This window comes from Melopsittacus undulatus, chromosome 4 (assembly GCF_012275295.1).
Source record: "Melopsittacus undulatus isolate bMelUnd1 chromosome 4, bMelUnd1.mat.Z, whole genome shotgun sequence".
NCBI lineage: Eukaryota > Metazoa > Chordata > Aves > Psittaciformes > Psittaculidae > Melopsittacus > Melopsittacus undulatus.
Window position 1 is genome coordinate 28,185,287 of NC_047530.1, and position 19,059 is coordinate 28,204,345.

Genomic DNA, 19,059 nt, shown 5'->3' on the forward strand with positions numbered 1-19,059 from the left:
CTACAGGGACTGGGTTCAATAAATTAGAAGATCACTTTTAACATCATGTCCTATGTGCCTAACTTCTTCCCTTTGGCAAAAAATGCTTTTTCACGCAAGATTTATCAGCTCTACACCAGCCTGTACACTTGCCATGATCGTCACAGAAGTCTGGCAGAAAAATAAGGAAAAAGTTTCCATAATGGAAAAATCCATCTTCAGCATGGAGTTTTTTGTTGCTTGACAATGAAATCCTCATATGTCCATCATCTAAACACCACCTTTGATGATGACAGCAGTATGCACACTACCTGATCAGAGACTAAAGAAGCCTCCTTAGTAAAGGTGGGAAAGGCTTCAACTTTCCAGGTCCCTCCAGAATTACAATGACTGCTTCTTGCAGGTGGAACAAAACTTTTCTACATCCTCTTTTTTCTGCAGCACTTCAGCAAAGAAGGAGAATTACCGTACAATTAAGTCAGCATCTACAGAATAAAATCAGACCATTTACGGTCCTTTGCCTTTGAGCAGCCCCAAGCACTTCATAACAGCTTTGGAAAGCAAGTAAATATTATTCTCCTTAGTTTAAACATAGTGAAACTATGATGTGAAACACAAGGCCACCCAGGGAATCGATGTTACACATTGGCTATGAACACCAAGTATTCTAAACCTAACTTTGCACTTACTGTGAAGAGCAAGCTGGGTATTTAGGCACCCCACTTTGTCTTAGAAACATCTCAGCATCAATCCAGAAACTGAATGCATTTTATAAATGAGATATTATTACTACCCTCAGCATTACTAAGTCATAAATTAAGTCATTAACTCAGCCCAAAACACAGAAATTCACATTAAGTTCAGTTATCTGAACCCTCTAAGCCCTCCTCTAGCATTACAAAACTTCCAAATGAGTGAGAATATTCAATACATCATTTATATCCATTTTAAGCCTGTTTTAGTTTGCTGAAGCTGAGTAATAGGGTGTTCAAGTAAACAAAGTTTTGTGTCCTTGTTCTGCTGGATTTCTTTTCATGAGCAACAAGCAGCAAAAGAGAAAAAGGTAAGCACACATAAAAAGTGCTTCTTGTATTCTTCTTCAGGAAGACTAGGAAAACTGTTTTAAGAAGGATGTAAATGGGAAATGAGCAGCTAAAAGGCAAAATAGCTGAAAGGTACTACAGATTAATATCAAAAGAACCTGTTAAACTTTGGTCATAAATACTTATAATAAACTTCACAATTGTAAGGAACTACACCCAGCAACATGGTGTCATTTCACACCCCAACCTTACACTAGCTCACACCATCACAGTACCTCCGATACAGCTAGCAGCACATACAGAGTTAGGAATTGGACACAGACTCTAAAGGTAAAACCTTTCTCTTCCAGCTTTAGACATCCACATCATTGCTACTGTGCCATGTTATTATAAAGTATAATCAGAATGCCGTGGCAGGCTTGTTGAAAGTCTTGTCTATGGGCATGGCTGGATAATATTGTCATAGAAGAGGCTAAGGACTATCCAGGCATGATAACAGAACTGCTCAGTCTAAAGTACACTCCCTTGAGATGTTAGACTGCTGTGATATACTTCACCTACAGAAATTGTGAATTTCTTTTATTAGAGATGGCTATAGCCAGTCAGATAAGTCACACCTTGGACTTAATTTTGAGTATTATGTTCTAAAATTCAGACCATTATTTACCAGTTTCTACAACAGCTGCAAGACCTAATGAATTAAATCAATGACAATGACAAAAACGAGAGGATTAAAAGTACCTTTCTCCTTTTCACTGTATCGGCTTATGTTACTGTTGTCACTATACAAAGGACCAGCAGTTGCGTGGGGCTTGCAGCTGTGATATTGAGCGTTGAGGGTATTGACTGTGATGTGGATTAGGTGAAGTACAATCTTGCTGATTTCACAGTCTCTGTAGGGGTACTGTTCAGTGAAAGAGAAGAACTTCAGCTTAAAAACTAACTTTTCTCCTCGGATAAACATTTAGGCAGTAAAACAGAAAAATGACAAGAATACTGTCAGCTGGATGCCCTTTGCCTTCCTTTGATCATACACTTCTAAATATATCATGAGGAGGATTTTTTCAGCTTTGTATATTTTTTACATGGAATTGTTTAAAGATATTAAAAAAATCCTATTACTAACATTTAATATATTGTTCTCTTGACTTTCATATGATAAAACCAACTATTAATAATGTAAAAGATCCCTCATAAGAACTGTTCACCAAATACTCTATTTTAATCAGCACATTATCATTCATTTTAGTATCTCTACTTTCTTGTGTGCCCTACAGAACTGCTAGAAATCTGTTAAGTATAAAGGTATTCTCAGTTCCATTTTAGTGCATGAACATATTACATTTTAACACTACTCTCTAAAAACCATCACTCAACAAAATACAAGTGTTAAACTGACACCCCCTCTTATTTAAAGTCTTTTTTTTTTAACTAATTCCAAGTTACTTGAAATACTCTTCTTTGGAACTTTACATAGCATTTTCCTATTTCCAAAACCATGTTTTTCTTTCTCAGATAGCTATGTAAAAGACAATGTAGACAACAGAAGCAAAGGGTCAGTAGCACAGATGAGAGGCTAACTACTTCGGCCGTTGATATTAAATACAGTAAGCGAACCAGAGAAAAGTATTCTTTACAGTTCCTCTCACTTGCAGTGCAGCTAGGTTTTCCTTGTTATAAATTTCAAATTGAAGTGTAAATTTTCACTATTCACAAAAAAGGTGAGGACACTCACCTTATAGAGAATGACAAGCAGAGCCTTTAGCCACATCTGCCGAATGTGAGGTTTGAGAGACCAGAGGGAGCAGCGAGGAGGCTGCTGAAAGTAATGCCTTAGCTGAGGACAAGTGCAATATTTCAACACCTGCACCACCAAGGGAAGAAGGTGTTTTCCCAGGTTGATGTTATAGTCCATCACCTGAAAAGAATATTAACACAAGAGTTAGCTCACCAAAATCAAATCCAATGATGCTGAAAAGCAGAATAACTAATACAGTTGAGGTATTAGTTAAGTGAAATGAAATAAATGTTTTCAAGGAAGCCTCACTAACAGAAAATTTCTGCCAGCTTGCCATGTTCTCATTTTAGCTGGATAGGTAAAATGAAATTAAATAAGATGGGTTCTGAAAGCCTTTCATCCTACATAGTCAAAATTTTAACATACATTGGCAGGTTCATACAATTAAGTTGGGATAGCCTTGTATTGCAGCCCAAGTTGATCATGCTTCAACTTCAACAATGATCAAAGCCATACTAGGTATATCCCATGTTTAACAGACAGGATGTGATTGAGAGAGGGAGGTGTATTTTGGTTATTTGGAGGGAAGGGGGAATATTAACACTGCGTTACAAATTTTCATTATTCTCTCATCAGGCTTGCAACATTAGCTGTTGGGTTTTTTTTAAGCTCCATGTCTGGAATCAGGTAATGAGACATGAATCCCACTTCTCATTATAGTAAAGGTAAGACTGGGTCTGCCATGCTACACAGAAAGTCTAAGCATGCAAATCTTAAAGGATCTCAGAATAAAGGTAATGAATAATACCTTGATAAAAATAAAATGCTTCTCAATTTTTAGTGGTGGTTTTGCTGTTACTACTGCTTGTCATAAGCCTTGCCTCCACCATGACCTTTGAAAAGCATCATGCTATTTGGTGCTTATCCTAGAGGCTTAAATCCCAGTGGTTAGGTTCAGGGTGGCTATGTATTCCAAATACCCTGAAACAACCATGTTTTCAATTGAAGCTACGCTGCTATTTTTTATTACCTTCCCATCAGCCTTGCAACATTAGCTATTTTTATTTAAATCCATATGTCCTGAAATCAGCAGCTAAACTAGATGATAACAAGGATCCACAAAGTCTTTGCCTCTGATGCTAACATATACTGGTTGACACCTAGAAAAGTAGAATAGCAGGCCAAGCAAAATCCAGCACAGCCCTCAAAATCTAACATGTCCCTGCAGTTCTAGTGTACTTAGTGCACTTTATCAGGAGTCTTGTGCATTTAAACAGAAACAAACATTAGTTTCACCCACATCATCCATTTTCTTCAGACCTGTATTTCTTTTCAGTTTTGTTTTAATTAGAACAAGGGGATGGGCTCAATTTACAAACACAAAACTCATCTCTCAAGTTCCCTCCATGAACAAGCTGACTAGAATTTTTTCCCTGTAAAACTCTCTGGTTTGATACTCAGCTGTCTCAAATTTTTGTGCCCAATGCATATAGCTAAATAGATGAATCCCATGTCTATCCATGTAGGGTTATCCTGTTGGACAGATGATATATAATCACCAAATGCAGTTCTACTGTACAGTGCCTTGTCTTGTCAGGGTGTGATAAAGTTATATAGCATGGTTAGGAAAAATTCATCTGTACAAGAAAGACAAAAGCCCTGCCTTAACACAGCACATGCTGTAATGGAGACATGTCTTAAGCTGAGCAGACCCGTTTTTTAAGTTGTCACAGGAAGGTCTGGAATAAATGATTGTCCTGGTTGGGTTAAAATCCCTGGCTGGGGTTTAAACTACGACAAGGATGTCAAAAATCCTGAGCAGAGCTCAGCCTGGGATGCTGAACAGAGCCCGGCACTGGTGATGTCCTCACTCAGACAGGCTTGTGCAACACTGCCACCATGCGGGTAATACAACAGTAACTGCAAACACCAAAACTCGACCGCTTCTTCTGCTAAGGAGAGAAAAAGGCATTTTATGTTTTCAAGAATTCCAAACACTCATATTTTATAATGCAAAATACAAAGAGGTATTTGATTTGGTTTTAATTTGAACCGGCCATTCCAATCAAGCTCGGCTGATGGGGAAAAGCAAGTATTTATGGCTGGAGAAGTAAGAGATCTCAAATAGATCTCTCAAGAGCTCCATACTAAGTTTTCACTCTGTAAATGCATCTTTGGATTTCAGATAGCATTTATCCTGCAGCAAAGCCAATTCTCAACACAAAGCAACCCCACTGCTTCACAGAAAAATACCCACAAATATGGGGATGTCTGCTACATGGACAAAAATCCTGGCCTAGTGATGTTCTCAGAATCTATTTGACATCAGGGGAGCCAGAATTCAGCTACAAAGCTTTTTAAACACGAATGGTGAATTCAGCCATCATGAGACATTTTAGAGGCAGAATAAAGGCAGGGGCTGCTACTTAGAATTGCAGTAACTGGTACTTCTGAAAATCAGGTCTCTTATGACCACTTAAGTTTGGGAATTCAAACTTGGAAAACATCCAGAAAAACAGGGAAGATGCTGCCCTGTGATATAAACTGCCACTTCCACACTCTCAGTACAATAGTAACAAGCCTGAATCTCCTTTTACATGGTTCAGCTTATAACTGCACAAATGAAAGAATTATTAAAAACACACAGCAGTGGTGCTTTGAGACCATGGATCAGGATGCATTTGCAACTACCCAGCTTGCATTAACCCTTCTGAAACATGAAACATGGATGACTTCTCCATGACTGTGAAGTATCTATATTACAATTGACTTAAAAAAAAAAACCACCCAACATAAACACTGATTCCAGTGTACGAACCAGACAATCTTGACGAGAATTCAGATACAGAAGAGGCCAAGATAGCTTTGCGCAACGCCTGAAGGTTACAGTGGGCATTTTAAGAGCTGGGGCAGGTGGAGTTCTGAAATAACAACATTCTCTCCTGTCAAAGGTAATTCTTTGTGAGAGACTGTGATAAGAAGGAAGTGTGGAAGCGATGATGATGCTTCATTGCAAATAAGACCACTCTGCAAGTGTGAAATGTTTTTCAGCCTAGCACCACCAACTGTTTTATTACTAAGAATTAACTACACGTTTAGAAGAGCCTTGCCAGGTAGGAAATTATGGCTCTCCTTACAAGACGGAGAAAGAAGGCACAAGACAAGGATGTGTTCAGTCATTTATCATAGCAATAGAGGCAGAAGAGCATCACTCCCTAGGAAAGGGAAATCAGGAAATCCTGGCACCTTCTAAGGAAGAAGAGAAAGTCTCCTGCAAAGTAAAGAATGCCAAAGCATTTATGGACCATTCATTCAGGGAAACAAGCAAGAGCATGTGGATCCCAGTTCTTCCAGAATGGGAAAGGAGGGAAGTAATGCATTTACAGACTAGAGGATGAGAGGGCAAAGAGGTTTGGAGCAGTCTCTAATTTTTCATACAGTGGTAATATTTGTGTGTCTCCACGCACATTATTTCCTCCATTATTTCTATTTCAGTTACAGTAGTCGTGAAAAGCTCTAAGTTAGCTTATTTAACTTATTTACTTTTTAACTGCAAAGGAAAAACCTACAGAAAGCAATTGATTAGGCTACACTGAGCCTTCTAAGAGTAAACAACAAGTAGCCATTCTTGTTCCCATTTTTTTATCAACTGAAGAGGTGTTAAGAAGTTTTAAGTAGCATTACCATACTCAGCCATTATTTTGATACAAAGGCAGCTCTGCTACCATTTTAACAACAAGCAATGAGAAACAGCTGCAAGAAGTAGTAAGTGCTTTCACCTACTTGTGCTATTCCAGCAATAAAGGCATTAAAGCATGTTGAAACACGCATTTTTTGTGGTGCAATCATAAAGCATCCTTCCTGCTGATCATAACCAAGCAGCACGTATAGATGGCGCTTGACTGTGTTGAAAGCTTTAGCGCTACTGATGTCCGACTCGGCACTGCTCTCATCCTTTGCCATAAACTTCATTAGCACAGTAATGAGCTGGTGTACTGTTTGGTGATCAATCCCAGCATCCTCTGGCAGCAGGTCTTTTATTGTGTTATCATTCTCTGGGGAGGGTTGTCCTATTGGTACAAGAGACACTGGTTATCAGACACTGGGTAAAGACTGCAATAAGGTACAGAATACACCAGAATCTTTCTCCAAAGTTAATTGAACAATTTCTGCCCAAATACACATGGTGGTCACAGGAGATAAATCTGCATTTCTGAAGGCATTGGTCCTGTTGCCTCAGGTTCAACAGCACAGTAACACCCCATGTACACTAAACACCATTTCTCAGCTTTGCTGTGTTTAATGGACCTGCTTAGCTTTCCATCCCAGTGCATTTCTTCCAAATTGAGTGTCATTATTCCTTCACATCTATGTGTTAAAGAAGAATCAAATAGCACTGTCACCAAATTCTCATCTGGCTTAGTTTTCAGTCTTTCCTCAGCAAACATTAGTGGATAACAAAGGTAGGAGACAGAGAAAATTCTAACAAGTAACAATGAAAGAATGAATGAAGACTTCCCCTTTTAGCATTGAGTCCATATTTCTCTCAAAAACCCTGGGCCAAAATGTAGGCACTATTTTTTGGACACTATGTATTATGTCAAAATTTTGATGACCTTTTTCAGAAAAGAAACCTAAGACTTGGTTGATAAACACTGAATGGGCACAATCAATCACTAAAATTTTGCATGAGAATATGACCATGTGAAAGATGAGAGGCTACTTAAAAAGCACAAGGAAGCCTGGGTGCTGGCTATCACTATCCAAGCAAAACAAACACACTACACTGTTTTTTTTTTTAATACAGTATTTCCAGTTACTTTTAAGACCATTTATCATTTCTAGAATTTTCTGGTAGTTGCCTTTAGAGTTAGTCTCTTTCATTTCACCCTATATGTAAGGCCTTTTTTAGTGCTTAGCAGTTCCTAAAGTTCTATGTTAGGCTAAGAGCAGAAGCTGAATTAATGAAAAGCAAAAGCTACTTCACACATCAGTGTATCAGATTCTTTTTATTAAATAATTCTGAATAAATGCATAGGTAAAGCACAGTAAGTATATTATTCCAACATGTTCTATTTGAAAACAATAGTTTGTTAAATGCTTCTGTAAAAATAAAATGCATTATATATGTATTATACACAAACTAAATTAAAAAATGTCAAAAAATCAAAAAAAAGGAGCAGAAAATATTCTGACAGCATCAAAACAGAGAGATGCTTGAAAACTTTTTATTACACCACACGACAACTGTTAACAAATATTAATAGAATGTATTCAGATGCATCTGATCCATGGTTAAAAATCTGTTTAATAGGGAATAAATGAGATAAAACAAGCTGGTATGAAGCTGAATTACAGAACTATCTAGTTGTTTTCATTTAAAGGATAAATCCTTCCAACTACTGGACACAGTCCTTACACCTTTGCAAGAACACCTGAGGCTGAAGTTTACAGGACAGACCCTACAAGCAATATCAGCTCAAGTATAATAGCAAAATTGTTCTGGCATGTCTGTGTAAGGGTATCTAGTCAGCCATCAATATCCACTTAGTCTGTTAGTTACTTACATACCCTGCAGTCTATGTAAATTCATAGTTATGTATTTATAGCAAATGCTAAAAATTATTTTAATATTATAATTTACCCATATTCTCAATGTAAAATGCTATTCTGACAAGAAACTCCTTTGCTGGTACAACTGCATCTGTCTTAGGTTCTTCACCAGCAAAACTACAGCATTCGTAATCTTTAAAATTTTTAAACATTTCAGGTTTTATTGGTGGGTGAGCAAAGGGTTTTGTTTGCTTGGTTGCTTTGATGAGCATAGGAGAGAGTTGGGTTCTATGACAGGTGAAAATGAAAACTAGAGGCAGAAATTTTCAGAATCACCTCTGTTAAGAATAACTTTAAGTAATAATAATTCTGTTAAGAATGACTGGTCTCATGCTGGTAAAAAGAAATAATGGATTTCACATTACATAGTACTTTTTATTCCCAACTGTTTTCACTGGGATTTTTTATTTACAAAAATATTCCATCAGAATGAAACTTTTGCTAGACCAAGATTTGCAGATGCATAAAAGAAACAATGCATTCTTAAATAATAAGAATCAGAAATACTGCAAGTACCATTTTCAGACGCACATTTAAAGTATATAGAAAATAAGCTTTCTGGACATCAACCGAGAAATCATCTTTACACGTTATACACGCTTAAAACTTTCCATGAAATTGTATCAAAAAGACACCATTTTCATAAAGATGATACTAAACTATCTTCCTCAGCCTACTTATTTTCATCTCCATTATATGTTGTGAGATTTTCAGCAAAACAAAAAAAGACATATGATAAAATGAGTCAAAGCAGCAAGGGGATCTAAAATTCAGGTTCTCCAAATAGATTTCCATAAGTAAATAAACTGAAAAGATTAATTTAATTTACTTTACTTGCTGATCAATATAATTTAGAAGCTCAGTGACAAAATGCTCAGTTTTGCCAAATTTCATAATACTAACACTAGTTAACAGACATTTCACAGGACATTTCCAAGACAGCTCTGTCTTTACAGTGGCTATGGTAGCTTTTAACCCTCAAAATGTGTGTGCAGACATATACAATTCATGCATGTGTATGCCTACATACAAGGTAGGTACACACATACATTCATAATCCCTGCCCAGAAAAACCTTTTTGCATCACCAGACACACAGCCTGCTAGTTAATATACAGCTACTATTCCTGAATTCAGTCTAGTCTTATGCCCACAGATTCATCTATTCATGTGTCACTTCTATCAGACCCATTTAATTTCAAATTACTTTAAGGTATATCACAATATAACATAAAACATCAGATCACAATTTTATCATGCATCATCCCAATTATGATCCCTGTGCCTATCAATTAAACTAAGTGACTCTCCAGGGTACTGCAGAGGATACATGAACAAATCGTGATCCTGGTATTAAATCCATACAGAATGCACATTGGATTCAGCTTGTATTTGTACTGTGCAAGGACTATGGTTTTAGATCTAGAAAGAATGAATGAGCACCAGGACTGGCTCATTTGAGTGGTGTGTATAAAGCAAATGTACAACCTATGTCTAGGAGTCAGCTAGTTCCTTAAATGAATCAGATATGCTCAGTACTGCCAATGCAAAGTGTCAAAGATGAGTCAAACATTAAGAAAAAAAAAACAACTATTTTACAAAGAATTAATATTTTAGAAAGAAATAATCAAAACTGGGCAGGAAGAGAGGGACAGTTATTTGTCTCCTAGTATCCAAAGCATTTGTGATTATTTTGAATCATATTATTGGATTTTTCTTTGTACCAGTGGCTACTAGCTACATGCCATTTTTACATACACATTTTTTGTGGAAACTTAATTTGAAGCTTAGATTAATTACCTGAGCCTGGAAACTGAAGCCTTGAAATACCAAAATACATCTACTAAAATCACAATGGCTAGAAATTCCTACTGTGAGACTGACTCTCCTTAAGTTACAAGTTTCTCACAGCTTAGTATAGGTGAGTGGTGCCATTAAATGATGATCAATCACAGAATGACTGAGGTTGGAAGGGACCACTGGAGGTCATCTAGTCCAACCTCCCTGCTCAAGCAGGGTCACCTAGAGGACATTGCTCAGGATTGTGTCCAGACAGTTCTTGAGCATCTCCAGGGAAGGAGACTCCACAGCCTCTCTGGGCAACCTATTCCAGTGCTCAGTCACCCTCACAGTAAAGTTCTTCCTTGTGTTCAAGTAGAACTTTCTGTGGTTTAGTTTATGCCCATTGCCTTTTGTTCTGTCACCACCAAGAACAGTCTGGACCCACCCTCTTGACACCCTCCCTTCAGATACTTACACCCTTTCATCAGTCCTGTCATTCTTCCTTCTTCCCCACCCCAAGTCTTCTCCAGGCTGAACAGGCCCAGCTTCCTCAGCTTTTCCTCACACAAGGGATGCTCCAGACCCTAAATCATTCCAACCCTTCGTTGGACTTGCTGCAGAAGCTCCATCATTCAGTGACATGTCTGTTCACTGAATCCTTATTTCACTTTTTCCCTCTATGAGCCCGTGACAACCCACACACACATTCTGTATGGAACTTGCTGATCTTCAGCTCTCACTGGGGTAATATGACAGGGCTATATACTGCTTATTCAGCTCTCCTGGTTCATTTCACAGCTTAGTCAGCATTCACGCTGGCAAGGTATTCTCTTTTCTACTGATCACCCAGTAAGTTGATCTGCTCTAATTCTGAATTGTGTCTGATGGTAATATTCCAAGTCATAGAGAAGGAATGTGAAAAAATCTGAATCTGAGATTTTTCACCCTCAAATGTTCAGTCTACACAGGATTCAGCATAAGCACTGTCAGTAGTGACAATTATTTAGAAACTGCTTAGACCCTGATTTGGCTATTCTAAAAATGCCTGACAAAAGAGTGACATCTTCACAAAACTTCAGTAAATACAAAATAAGTGACTTAAGACATCTATAAGCATACAGAAAAGACAAGCATAATTTACAGTACTGACAATCAAAAGCATTCTGTCTCATGTCTCTAAAACCTGAAGGTCAAAGATCAGGCTGAACAGAGGTGACCCATGGAGCCAGCCTACTGAAAAAGTTTACTTGTTCCTGTGAGCAATGAAACACAGGAGGCTGAGGCACCACCAGCATAGCTGAATGCCTCTGAATAACCTCCTCCCAGCCCTGAAGCAGTATTTAGAACTGGAGACAGGTTTCAGTACAGATCAAGAGCAAATCTTCAAATTACACCTTTTGGAACCATGCTGAGATGTGGCTCACCATGCATTTTAGATAAATTCTATCTTGTGCAAGTTCCTTTCTTGAGTCAACAAGAAAGCCAGTGCCTGCCTTCTCCTGTTTATCAAAACACTCCCCCTTGTCAAACCTACCTGGTGTTTGCTCTGGTGTTCCTCCAAGTGCTGGAGCAGACTGCTCATGTCTGGTCAAGCTCAAAGCTTAAAAAATAAACCAAAACAAACAAAAGAAACAAAAAACCAAACAAACAAACACCACAGAAACAAGAGCAACTCTGTTTAATAAGGCAGTACTGACACCTTATACTTCAGCATATATTCAGTGCTAGCATATTTATGTTCGTTTATTCATACGCTCTTGTCAGGCAGCAAGTCTCACATTTAAAACAGGTCACTTGTGTGCCCTACAGATTTCGTGCACCATGTTCTATAACTCTAGTTTTCTCCACTGGTCAGTTTCACTGGTACACATTAGTACCACACAGGACCCCCTATGCAGGATCAGAAAATGGTCAAGAAGGATTAAGAGTCCCCAGATATGGTGATGTTTGTTTTGGAGAAAATACCTTTTAACTTAACAGTTCACGAGCACCCAGGTTTGCACATTTTATCAGTTCTTATTATATGGGTAGGAGCAATGTGTGAGGTCCATTTTGAATATAAAGACTAATCTGCATTTCTGAAACTCTCTAAATGAAGATGGGGATTTCTGCTCTTTCTGCTTGGAAAGATATCTGTTCTGCTCTCCATACAAGCCTATGGTTTTCCAGCACCATGGTCCTCCTATACAAGCTGTCAGGAAGGATGTGTTGCATGGACATCATTTCCCTAAAAAAGGAATTCTGAAGATATCCTAAAGTTCATTTGAGGCATTAACAGTTGTTTTTAATATGCCTAACGTATGCTGCATACACTGATTAATAATTACAATTAATAAATTAGTAACAGGAATTTTTCTGTAAATACTATCTATTTTAGACTAAACCACTACGTATTAGCCACAGATAAAAACCTATCCACAAACTCATCTTGGAGCATTTTGTTCTGGCATTTTAAACAAACACAGCAAAGGCATAATGTTTGCTTATGTTCTCTGTCAAACTCACTAACTTGTCATTATCTAAATAATGCCCAAATCAGACAGAAACCTATTGCTATCCCAACTGGATAAATACTGACAATTCTGATGTGTACCCAACAATAGGATATGATTCTAAGGAAGAAGATACAGGTGTGTCACGAAAACATAAACAGATACTCAACGAATTTTGGTGGTTAAGGTTTCTGGAAGGGAGAGCGCTCTCTTTGACTCCACTGGTCCCTTCACACTGTCCCTCAGGGAACGCACACTCTTCTGACGATTACGTGCGAAACGAGCCCTCTTGATCTTCCACATTGCTGCATCACTGAGGTTGGCGACATTTGTCCGGACAGCAGTGATAGCTTTGCAAATGCAATTGACCAAGTTAGGATTCATTCCACAGCATGGTGAGGCCCTAATGCTGTTAAGTGCCAAATGCACCTGGGCCCCAGGTCCCACTCATGCCAAGAAAGCTCCACATGGGCTCAAGGGTCCATCTGCAAGGTACTCATCTGCATGCTATAATTCTGAAATCCATAAAACCCCAAATGGCAAAACCTTATGCTGTTATTCCTTTCTTTAAAGATAGGACAAAAAGAGGTTCTTGAAACCAAAACCTGAATTTCAGCTTAATCTCACAAGTATGGATCATGTTCAGTGCACTCATACCCAAATGTGGCCTCTAGTTTTGCCTCACTGACCTCCTGTCCTGCCTATACCTACCACCCTGAATTTGAACAGTGCCTCGAAGATCTGTGAGTGTGATTATGCTTTTACAGGGGTGTGACGAGCAGTATCACTGCACAGCTTAATAAAGTCACCAATACTTTCCTATATTCATGTCTATAGTGCATTCAAACCCTTTGAGTTTAATTATGTGACTAACGCTGGTGAGCCCATTCCTTTGCAACACTTATGTTTTTGAAAAGGCAAAGAGAAAGGTTAGAAATGAACATGGAAAATACCTTTTGCATCTTTTAAATTTTAAATCACTCCCAAATACTCAAATGTACGGTCATATCTTTAAATAAGAATATTTGGGAGTGACCTACATCTCTTTCAGACCCTTGCAGGCAACTGAAATTCCAGAAGCTGAAAAAAGGCAATCAGATTGATTTAGACTCTGCTTACTTGTTGGGAAAGGGAATTCTTTGTTGCAGTCCAGATGAAGCTGTGCTTCCAGAGACAAGGTCTCAAAGCGATTCACAAAGAACTCCCAGCTCAAAGCTGGAATATCTGCTTTTAGAAAATGAAGTAGCAAAAGCTTACTAAGAATCGTGGGCCTGTCCTTGACAACTGTGTCAAACTGGAAATCAAGGCAGAGGCAGAGACCCTAGACAAAAAAAAAAAAAAAAAGTGAAAATTTAAAGCATTTTTTTAAAGCAAGGGGAGGTCAAAGCTCCCTTTGTTAATTCTATTAATTAGTACAGGATTAAGGTTTAGGATAAAGATTCAGGATTTAAGATAAAGGTTTAGCTCATTTTTCTTGCCAAGGCCTTTAAATTAGAACTAATGCTACTGAAATGCCTAGAGCAAAAGTGTTATGAGAAACAGACAAGGGAACTGAGGTTGTTTAGTGTGAGGAAGTGAAGGCTCAGAGGGGAGATCATATCGCTCTCTATAACTACCCGAAAGGAGGTTGCAGTGAGGTGAGGGTCAGTCTCTTCTCCCAGGTAACAACTGACAGGATGAGAGGTAACGGCCGCAAGCTGCCCTAGGGGAGGTTTAGATTGGATATTAGGAAAAATTCCTTCACAAAAAGAGTTGTCAAGCATTGGAACAGGCTGCCCAGGGAAGTGGTGGAATCCCTGTCCCTGGAAGTGTCCAAAAAAACATGTAGACAACACCCTCAGTTACATTGTTTAGTGGTGGACTTGGTAGTCCTGTGGTAATGGTTGGAGTTGTTCATCTTAAAGGTCTTCTCCAACCTAGTTAATCCTATTATATCAATGAAGAAGTAAGGCAATTAAGGAGGTAAACAAACATCATATTTAGAATGTACAATGTGCTAAGATTTTGAGGAACACAAAGGTATACATGCAAAGTTCTGTCCTACTGCACATTTGGTACACAAAATCAAAGTATCCTCTTCACAAACCCCTGCCTGAGAAAAAGTTTACATTTGGGCAACTGAATCAAACTCTTTATTACAAAATGAATGAATCACCAAGCCCAAACAGAGGAAGAAAGATTATGTGGCGAAGCGTATCAGAAGTGCTTTGTGTCAAAATGCTTCTGTACTTTATTTACACTAGAATTTTGGGTGCACTGTCAAGACCTATGTTTCAGAAAACCTGCACATTAAATATATAAATGCCATATACTGGTAACAGCTTCAATGAATTCAAGTTCTTGGGAAACTATTTTGAAAAGGCACTCTATGGAATAAAGCTAGCAGGTATTAACAGCTTTTTACAGGCAGTAACACTGAACTTTTTAAAATATATATTTATTCTGATCTCCAGAGAACAAGAACTGGAGTTGTGTACTACCAGAATATTTTTTTCTTCAGTCTTGCTTGTATGCATAGGCTCTGATCCACTTTCATATCTGCTTAGTTTTAGTCATGAGAATTCTGATTAGCAGGGTCTCTGGCATGCTTAAAATTACATGCCTGAGTAAATCTTGAAAAGATAATGACCACGTTTGAAATACATTTTCTCACTATCAGCTCAGCAAGGCATCATAAGACTTTTTTTCTTTTTTTTTATTGAAAAATGTCAATAAATTTTAACATCATAAAAAAACATTTACAGCTTTCTATGATAGCAGTTCAAAGGCAATAGTAATCTTTTTCAGCCATCAAAATTTTTACAGTTGGACTCAATGATCTTAAAGGTCTTTTCCAACCTAAATAATTCTGCGATTCTAAGTTGGGGCTAGGAGAGTACCATTTCCCTTAGCTATTCTGCGAATATGTCAATTACCAAGAACCATATGGCTTGTCTAAAGAAATGTCAACAGTGGCCATGATGCTGTACAGCTGAAAAGCTTTGAACTTTGGGTGAAAACCCAGATTCCTGTTTGAATGTATTTTTTCCCCATATAATGAACTTACCTGTAAAGCTGGCCTCTTTATAGTGTCAAGTAACAGCCCAGCTCTTGTGGCTACTGCTGGGTTGACATCTTCCACAGCAGTCAAGAAACAGCAGAATGCGTGAGCCAAAGAGTACTTCAGTAGGTGGTTTTTTGTCACGGAGTGAATATCCAAAAATCTGCACAATACAGCCACCTTCTCCACTGTAGCAGCCATGTCCCCGACAAAGAAAATATGCATATTAATTTAGGCAGTGGCTTCTTTATGTCCTGATAAATACACCTTGCTTCGAAATACGGACATCTGAGAAAGTACCAACAAAAAAGTTGGCAAGTGTTGTAACTTTGATTTTGATTATCCAAAACGCCTCATGTTCTCTATTTTACTGCACTGTTGTGAATTGTTTTGCAGCAGACTATCTCCAAAACACCCTAAAGCAGCAAAAAGGTAATAATTTATTATGGGTCTCCTCAGTTACAGGAGAGAACTCTCTACCTCTCTAGCAAAGCAACAAAGAGCAAACAGTATACATTTCTCAGGCCTACCTGCTTCAAATCTCATCTTCCAATCTTTGCTGTTGAAATTGCTGTTTATTATTGTCCAGAAAATGTCAGCTCCATGGGGAAGTGAAAGTGCATGGAGAAGAAGGGGGACTGCCAAAGAAGAAAGCTGAGAGAATTCAGACTTCACAACTCCCCATAAGCTAGAAAGACCAAAAGAGCAAAGCTGCTTATAAAAACACCTGACATCCTTTCTTCTAAATATCTACACTGTATTGTTGGTGGGAATATACTTTTCATTAAAATCTGCATGAGCTGTCTCAAGCCTTTATGGGAATATCACTGGGTTGCTGGTAGGAGAACAGAGCTACTTGCACATTTCAAACTACAGCAGTTTTTCTTGAAAATCCAGGTTGAAATATTCCAGATTTTACAAGAGTTGGCCTAATTCAAGGCACAACTGTCATGGAACATAATCTGTGCTGTGATTTAACAATTTTAGTACAACAAGCTTCAGTACATAAGCTACATGAACTGACTTGGCACCATGAATCATGTGCATCCACAAATGACTAAGATGTCGGGTGTTCACAATTTGCTGGTATTTAGCTTCAGGACAGATTCTCCAGTTTGCTAAAACCCTACAGTCTCAGGAGATGTTCAGTGAAATTGATACAGAGCAGATGTAAGCACTGATGAACACCATAGGCTGATGTTAATTCAGTGAGTTTTCTGCAAAAGCCGCTTTCTCCAAAAAGAATCTGAAACAAAAATTTTAATCCAATTCACTCTGATTCTAAATAAAAAAACTTTTACCTCCTAAAAATAAGGTTCAGTACTGTTCTCTCAGCTGTAATGCTAAAGCCCTATAAACAGTGTGCCTGTCTCTACACCACCCTTTCTTATATTTTGTAGAGTCAGGGAAGATACTTCAGTTCCAGCCAATGCTATTTCTCAATATGAGAAACTCTGACACACTACAAAGAGCGGTGCATGACAGAGTAGCCATGATGGACAATGCATGGTACCCTGGTTTCACATGCAACTTCTTAATTAGCCTGTGCAATGTGCCCTTATACAGTTATTTAACCTTTTCACACTTCCCTAGCACCCTTTGTTAATTTTCCATATTAAACCTGCAAATTCTTTGATGCCAACAATGAATGTATAGTTGCAGAACCAACAAAGCATGAAGATAACATGTGTGGTAAAAACCTACCTTGCAATCAGCATGTGATCTTGAATATAGGCAAGAAATTGTGGATGGTCCTTTCTTGCTATATAGAGGCATTCCCCATGAAGACACAGGATCTTCAGACAGTTCAGCATATTAAAAAGAATGTCTGGTTCTTCAAACCTTGACATTTCCTGTGTAAGCAGATGTACTATTCTCAACACAATGACACCACAACAAAAAATTCAAACTAAGGAAACACGAAATCAACGTTACCTGTAATATTGTATATATGAGCTTCAAGGTAACTGGAAGCTGCTGATAACAAAATTTCCTTTCTGTGTCATTCTTTATCGCTGTTAAAAATGTAAGTTACATGAAATGTTGTTAAAAGTCTCTCATTTGTGGATTCAGAAGAAAACAAAAGAATGCTACAGTGATGAGAAAGAAATTAATTCTAGCCACAGTAACCCTGCAGTCAGTAAAGTTACAATAGTACCGAATTTAGCATGTAATGGTTTTGTTACTTTAGATAGGGTGGTGAGGTACTGGAATGGGATGCCCAGGGAGGTAGTGAATGCTCCACCCCTGGCAGTGTTCAAGACCAGGTTGGATGAAGCCTTGGGTGATATGGTTTAGTGTGAGGTGTCCCTGCCCATGGCAGGGGGGTTGGAACTAGATGATCTTGAGGTCCTTTCCAATCCTAACTATTCTATGTTAAAAATGCCAAGATAGCTAATGCCTTTTTGAGAGAGAGTCACAGTTGCCATCAACAAAAATACAGCCTTCCTATTTGAGTAATATGTCAAAAGATTTAAATGCATTAGAAAAAAGTGGCCATGCACTGTTGGACTTGAAAGACTGATCAGAACCTTGTATTCTATATTGAGTAGAATAAAAAATTCATATAAAGCCTTCCTGAAATACCCAACCTCCTCACCCTCCACCTACCAGCATTTTCTGCTGTCTCTGTGTGATTTCCTGGGTTTTCTCCATGCTTTGGTGCTGATTTGTCTTCCTCTTCTCCTTCAGTTCCTATAATAAACTCAGGTCTAGTATACAGAAGACTATCCTCGAGGTTATCTGTGGGCTCCTTTAAGAATATAATAAGTTAAATTTGTTTCTTGATGTTATCTAAATACATAAGGCCACATCCTGCAGTATAAGTTACATCTGGTGTAGTAACCTGAGCTCAAATGAGGCAGAAACTGTCTAGTTCCATGTGCACTTGTGCATTCAAACCAGATGCATATCTAAATTCTGCATCAGCAAATGTATACTGACAAGACTATGTTTCAAACGTGGATCACTTAACAGAAACTATAACCATATTGGAGCAGAGGTGGACCCAATCACAGGGCCATGGTTTCGTGAAACTCAGCATCCTTGCCTCAAAGGAGTAACAGACAGGAGCAGGGCACGTTTCCTACATTACAGGCTTAGATGGAGGAACTATGTCAATCACTTTTACACACTGAAAAAGGGACCAGGCTGGAGTTACTTCTGCCTGTGGCCAGAAGCTCAAGCTTGCAGGTTGACATTGTGGCCTTCATGCTATAAATCACAAGGTGGATCTTAGAAATGGTACCACACCCCAGCACTCAAAAGACTACATCACTTGCACCTCACCTGGCACCACCAAGGCAATAAGATGAGTGGCAATGGGCATACTCAACCATGGGAAGTTCCACCTGAACATGAGGGAGAACTTCAC

The 19,059-nt window shown here is 38.4% G+C and overlaps 1 protein-coding gene across 1 annotated transcript in view; it reads right to left on the minus strand.

Moving 5' to 3' along the window:
* Positions 1 to 19,059, minus strand: part of UNC79 (unc-79 homolog, NALCN channel complex subunit) — a 111,886-nt gene that overhangs the window by 55,980 nt on the left and 36,847 nt on the right. Inside the window, exons 20-29 of the mRNA XM_031049359.2 lie at positions 18,297 to 18,438; positions 17,622 to 17,701; positions 17,391 to 17,539; positions 16,217 to 16,374; positions 15,693 to 15,874; positions 13,766 to 13,967; positions 12,817 to 12,996; positions 6,544 to 6,830; positions 2,758 to 2,940; positions 1,764 to 1,926 (exon numbers count right to left, since the gene is read on the minus strand). Of these exons, the coding sequence (XP_030905219.1) occupies positions 1,764 to 1,926; positions 2,758 to 2,940; positions 6,544 to 6,830; positions 12,817 to 12,996; positions 13,766 to 13,967; positions 15,693 to 15,874; positions 16,217 to 16,374; positions 17,391 to 17,539; positions 17,622 to 17,701; positions 18,297 to 18,438 (1,726 nt within the window). The remainder of the gene's footprint in view (positions 1 to 1,763; positions 1,927 to 2,757; positions 2,941 to 6,543; positions 6,831 to 12,816; positions 12,997 to 13,765; positions 13,968 to 15,692; positions 15,875 to 16,216; positions 16,375 to 17,390; positions 17,540 to 17,621; positions 17,702 to 18,296; positions 18,439 to 19,059) is intronic.